Consider the following 6,000-nt stretch of genomic DNA (forward strand, 5'->3'; position numbering starts at 1 on the left):
CTAAAATGGACCTTTTCAGCTCTCTGCCTATGTCTTGTTTGCTACCAAACGCTATATATTCGACGTTTTCCACCTGAACCATAATTCACTTCTAATGAACTTGCGCCCTACGGCATCAGGCGAGTATAACACGCGTGAAAACTCATAGGTGGATAAAATCATAAAGATGCAATAAAACACTGTTCCTTGACTGCACCTCTGACATAGAAGAATAGAAGCAATGCTTGCGCAATGTAAAACGATGGCTGAAGAATGATCAACAGTATGCCATCTGTGAATATACGCATTGCGTATTATCTAATCGTCATAGTGGGATTAAATTGGTATTTGATGCCCTCCCTGCGGGATGCATCAGAGAAACAGTTCGTTATTCCGATGGTTCGTTAGTCTGGAGGTTCGTCGGTGCAAATATGAAATATACGTTTGTTAATACGAAAATAAAGTATTGTTCTATATTTCGAAGGTTCGTTAGTCCATAAATGAAATAAAGTTCGTTAATCAAACTTGCTATCAACAAAACAAAAAAGTAATCAAATACTTTGCGATTTCAGATCGAAACTTACTGGTTATTTGCACATAATTCCAATTATGGCCAGATATACAAAGTGATTTACAGCTTATTAAGCTACAGTAACCCGCCGAGAACAATATTTATTCTCGTTGTTGTTTGAATACCGATGACCGATTACCATGAATATAGAAATAGCGCTACCTTCGACGGTAAAAATCCGGTAGAGTTTGGAAGCTGTAAATACTAGGCCTAGATAAGTAACCAGTGTATAATTTCAAGAAATGAACAGGGAGTCAACTCTACACTATACAACACACTAGGACACCATAAACATAATTACACTACATTTACTTTATGCTCCAGCACAGTCTAGGGACGCTACATCGACTGTGAGTACATCTAGACATTTTGAGATGGCCATCAGTTTTGCAAAAACAGATACAATCGCCATGTACAGGTTTCGACAAACATGGTTTTACCCTTATTTTCAGCAAATACTACTGTATTTTACTCGGAGAGCACACAAAATTATAAGCACTTTATATACTGCATAGCCCCCCTTAAAGGCGGCTGCCCATTTTGAATGCATGTTTTGGAATGCCTACCCCATAATGCTTTTCAAAGATGTCGATGAGTCGGACATTGCAACTTTCCTATCTTTCATTTTGCGTATGAATGTCCACAGCACACAATATAAAATCATATATATATATATATATACAGTTGTATATATATATATATACATATATATACATAATTATGACGTGTCACATTGACATATTCAAAATACTTTATCAAAAAAAATGTAACTATAATTAATACTAGTCAAATGACAAAGGTGCACCATGGCAAACTGCGGAAGGAGAATAAAGATAACCTTCAGTGAAAGTGACTATGATAATACATAAAAGTCATCTGACTTGGTGCGTGCTTGGTATGCTTGCTAGTCCATCCAACTGAGTTTGTGTGTTCAAAAAAAAAATCCTAGGGATTCGGGTAATGACGCTTATACTGATAATATGTATTTTGTTGTTGTTACTGTTATTGTTATGTCCATTACATAACCATGCTTTGTAGCATCCCTCCCAATTTCCAGCATTTCCGTACGCTTACAATATTCTGTAAACTTATCTTTTATCATGCATTTGTGATGCAATTTATGTATTCAATTTCTGCAAAATATTTATATGTTTCTGTTGAAAGTGGAAAGAATAAAATGAATGACAATGCATGAATGAATGAATGCTCAAATGCGGAAGTGTTTGTAATTTGAAGAGCAACTTTCTCACCAATCATATTCATGTCATACACATAAAGTGTATATCCGGTTTGACAGAGAAAACATTACTCTTACTAAGATCCCTTCCTAAACTATGCTAAGTCAGCCGTAGACACATTTAGGTACCTTATATTTAATGGTTCACACAACAATCTAAACATCCGAAGGCACGAATGACGGACGTTCGTATCCGAAGAGCGTGAAGTCATTCTGGTAAACGCTCCATAACCTTCCTAAGTCTTCAGCGGAGAGCTGCGAGAAATACGCCTCGTATTCCTGCGAGCTATTCGTGGGCCTGCTCGTTTCTGCCCCGAGATAGTAAACTTTATCCCGCACGTTCCACTTCTCAAACAAGTACTGCGCGTCGTCGACCACGGTCTCCAGATTTCCGACGAAGTCGAAGTTCAGTCCGCAGGGTGAACAGACCTTGAACATTTCCCGCCAGTGATCGCTGGTGTAGTAATCGTTCTCCATCTTATGACGCCGGACCGTGTGCGTCAGGTATTTGACGAACTCCGGCCAGGTGACGTTCTCGCCCGTTGCCAAGGCGGCGTCGCTGGGGTCGGGTCGCCAGCTTTTGATCATCTCCCTGCCGAAGCGATGGAAGGCGGTCTTTCGTCGGTAGCTCGTCACGTCGGCCAGCTTGTTCTTGAAGACGGAGACCAGCCTCTCGAATGGATGCCTCACGAAGACGAACTTGAAGTAATCGCGGAGAATCTGTTCGCGATCTCGAGGCGGGTACGACGACAGGAACCTGAAGTCGCCGTTGATGTGAACCTCGTCTGACGTCAGACCTTCAACGGTGTCTCGCTGGCCGTCGAGCACCATGAGGATTCGCTTCCAGTTGCTGCAGCCCACTTTGGGGACGAAGCAGTAGGCCAACCGGTATTTCTCATTGACGAGGATGTGTCGGATGGAAAAGTTTGACACGTTAGATTTTAGCTGCAATCTGCGGCACTCGCTCTCGAGAAGTCGCCGCCGCGCCGATTGTATGCGCTCAGTTTCAGCCAAGCGATCCTTGCCCTGTGTTACAACATGGGAAGTTCCCGCCTTTACGTCATGAATGACGTGTCCAGAGTCGCCAACATTCACAACATTTTCTTCCTTCACAACATCTGGTTCTTCGACGCCAAACTCGAAGAATTCACGTGGATGATGGCTGACCGTGTCTGGGGAGGAAAAATATCACAATTCTCATACTTTTTTATCATTGACTCCGGCTTGGCTGTACAATGTAGTGGGAATATTAGGTATAATATAGATGTCCGACATAGGACACTGTACTCCAATTACACTGGTTAAAGTCGAGAAATCCTATCCTAGTCCCAAAGTCACTGAAAATGGGTTTATTTTGCTCGTTTTTTAACTTGTAATGATTTAATAGAACAAGAATGATAACAAATGTCTTGTCATTTTTCCTTACCTTAGGTGTTCATGTCGCTGGGAATTCTCTTATATCTATTCCTTCCCTGTACAAGTGACACCTTGGTTTGACGGGCTTGCGCAAACCCCCACTTTTTTTTTTCATTTTAACTTTTCACAAAATTTCATTTTTGTGTAAAGTATACATTTTTTTGACTTTTTACTGGCATATATAGGTAGAGAATATAATCCCCCTTGCTTCTTAAAAGAGGTGAGCCAGGTGCTCTTTCATTATGCCTGAAAAGTAAAAATATGTTGGAAATGTCTTTCTATTTAAATTTTGTTCACATTGTTTTCCATGCATGACGTCGCCGACTTTAGTAGTCATCTAATCCAGCGATAACAGCACCAAAACTATTATTCATAACGTTTGAATCAATCGATTTTCCTCAAACGTTCACAGATGTGTTCTACTGATCACCCTGCTGTCACTCAATCCACATTCATATTTGGGTTTTGGTTTCCTTAAAGGGATACTATAATTCTGGTTGAGATGGATATTCAGTTCTTACCTTTTTGTGGAATTCAAACTTCATATGATGAAAATTGATTTTGAAATGGCTCAGGTATCCATAAACAAAGCAAAACAAAGGAATCCTGATAAAAGTTGGTTTCCACCTTTTACTAGGGTTGCTTTCTTTTGGATACCTCAGCCATATCAAGACCGATTTTCATCAAATAAACTTTGAATTCCTCTAAGAATATGTTGTTTGCTCTTTCATATTTAATAATAGGTTTTTTGTTATCTCACAAAAAACTTTGGAAACCTGAACCTAATCTTAACCAGAACTATATCATCCCTGTCTTTGTCCTTGTCCTTAACTCGGTTTTGTATAAATTCTATTTGCTATGATACTGCAAATTGTGGAATGTAATGACACTCGTCATAAGTTTTTGCACTTCTAGAGATGCACCCCTAGCTTTTTTTAAATTGACCGCATGCTACTTGTACTTATTATATATTCATATATGCAGGGGCGGATCCAGGAATTCCGTAAAGGGGTGGGGGTGGGGCGCCTTTACAAAATTAAAGTTAAATTAAAGTAAATTAAAATTATTTCTTTTTCGTTTTATTTCTTTTGTTTCAACAAAAAATAAAGGGGCACGCCCGGTGCGCCCCGCCTGGATTTGCCACTGTATTTGTTAGAAATAAATGTCATTGAACCTGAAAAAAATCCTGAAGAGTCTGAAAGGGAGACTCACCTTGGTCCCGCGTCATCGATGCGAATAGAAAGCCCACCTCCCAGGCTACTATCATGACGACGGCTATCACACAAACCACGCACCATCGCTGGAGTCCCTTCCCCAGAAGGACCAGTTTGGAGGGTTCACTTGGATGCCTGGCCCGCCTGCAGTGGAATACAAGTACATCGTGTGATTCAATTTTGTGAGAGATAATCCGTTTTTCTATAACATATTGTACAGATGCTTGCTTTTGTTGTAGGATATCTTCTTTTTTTATGTCCAGTTGTTTATATTTTCGAAACTTTGTTGAAAGCGTAACTGCATCTATACTTCCTGATACTCATCTAACATCGAATGCATAACTCCATTCAACTCTGAAACGAGGATTTGGTGGAAGAGCATGTATAGAGTACCCACACACACACGAACGCACAAACACACACGCACGCACACACACACACAGATATATATATATATATATATATATATATATTATATATACATATACATATATCTGAGTACTTATTACATTAATGTTTATGCTCATTTTTTGTTTTATGCATTTGCCCATAGAATCCAATAATAAGATATTATCGACTTTTTTTTCCATAATTGAAAGAACATGCACCATAGCAGTACACTATACGTGCAATATTATTGGAAGAGCTTGGGTTACTTTAGATACTGATGAAATGTATATTATATCAATGAGATTAATGATGACGTTGGTCATCAATCTCCTTTATAATATATGGCGACCTTCTGAGCAATCACTACTTGATTTCAACAATAATACGAGTCTTATTAGGCAAGACACAAAACTTCTATACATTCCTGCCATAAAGGTGACTTATAACATTGCGCGTTACTGTGCAAGTTTGAAATCGTTACTCACACACACACACACACACACACACACACACACACACACATACACACACACACACATACTGCACATTAATAGGCCATTTACATTTTTTCAAGTAGTCGGTAATTTATCGAAATCGGTCCGACTTACTGCATGATGTATCCACTGATATCAGCGTTGATCCAGTTTAAATGTCTCAGTTCAGCATGAAATCATCACCACTGTCATGAATACTCCATCCTTGTACCCGTTACAACGAAGGGTTGTTGTCAAGTTTAATTGTATTCAACTTAGCTTCGTACCAGTGCCCGCCATGTCAACGAATGGTCGTATGCAGTCCAGTATGATATGTACAACTTTGAACATAAATAACGTTTCAGCCCGAACGAAACAGTAGAAGTTGAATTATGCACGATGTATTTTGCCGAAAAGACCGTTAATCTATGCAGAATGTCTAATAAAAGGCAAACTGAGCGCCTTTCAGAGGTACTCAGTCATGAGCCAATGTTCTCCCCTCCTACGTAGGCAGTGCTCCAATATACTGTGTGTGTGTTTTAATTGGTCGACATTACATACTCGATATATTGACTCCGTGGGCCACCATCTGTTTAATCAATCTCTTACGCTAGCACTCAACGCCCTTTCAGTCCTAAGAGTGCGACCCGACAAAAACGTTGCGTCAACACAAGCCAATTCTGTTTGTAAAGCGCTCTTATATATGAAACCAGGTAAAAT

General features: G+C 39.6%; 1 protein-coding gene across 1 annotated transcript; it reads right to left on the reverse strand.

The window, feature by feature from the left end:
* Nucleotides 1-1,742: 1,742 nt before the first annotated feature.
* On the reverse strand, nucleotides 1,743-5,420 carry LOC139725846 (carbohydrate sulfotransferase 11-like). Its single transcript, XM_071636925.1, has 3 exons — nucleotides 5,416-5,420; nucleotides 4,416-4,561; nucleotides 1,743-2,959 (listed from the first exon to the last, which is right to left on the reverse strand). Exons 1-3 carry the CDS (start codon nucleotides 5,418-5,420, stop codon nucleotides 1,944-1,946), a joined length of 1,167 nt encoding a protein of 388 aa, XP_071493026.1. The 3' UTR covers nucleotides 1,743-1,943.
* Nucleotides 5,421-6,000: the final 580 nt, after the last annotated feature.

This window comes from Diadema antillarum, unplaced genomic scaffold (genome assembly GCF_040938485.1).
Source record: "Diadema antillarum isolate AM-2024a unplaced genomic scaffold, OU_Dant_1.0 seq00000063_RagTag, whole genome shotgun sequence".
NCBI classification, from domain to species: domain Eukaryota; kingdom Metazoa; phylum Echinodermata; class Echinoidea; order Diadematoida; family Diadematidae; genus Diadema; species Diadema antillarum.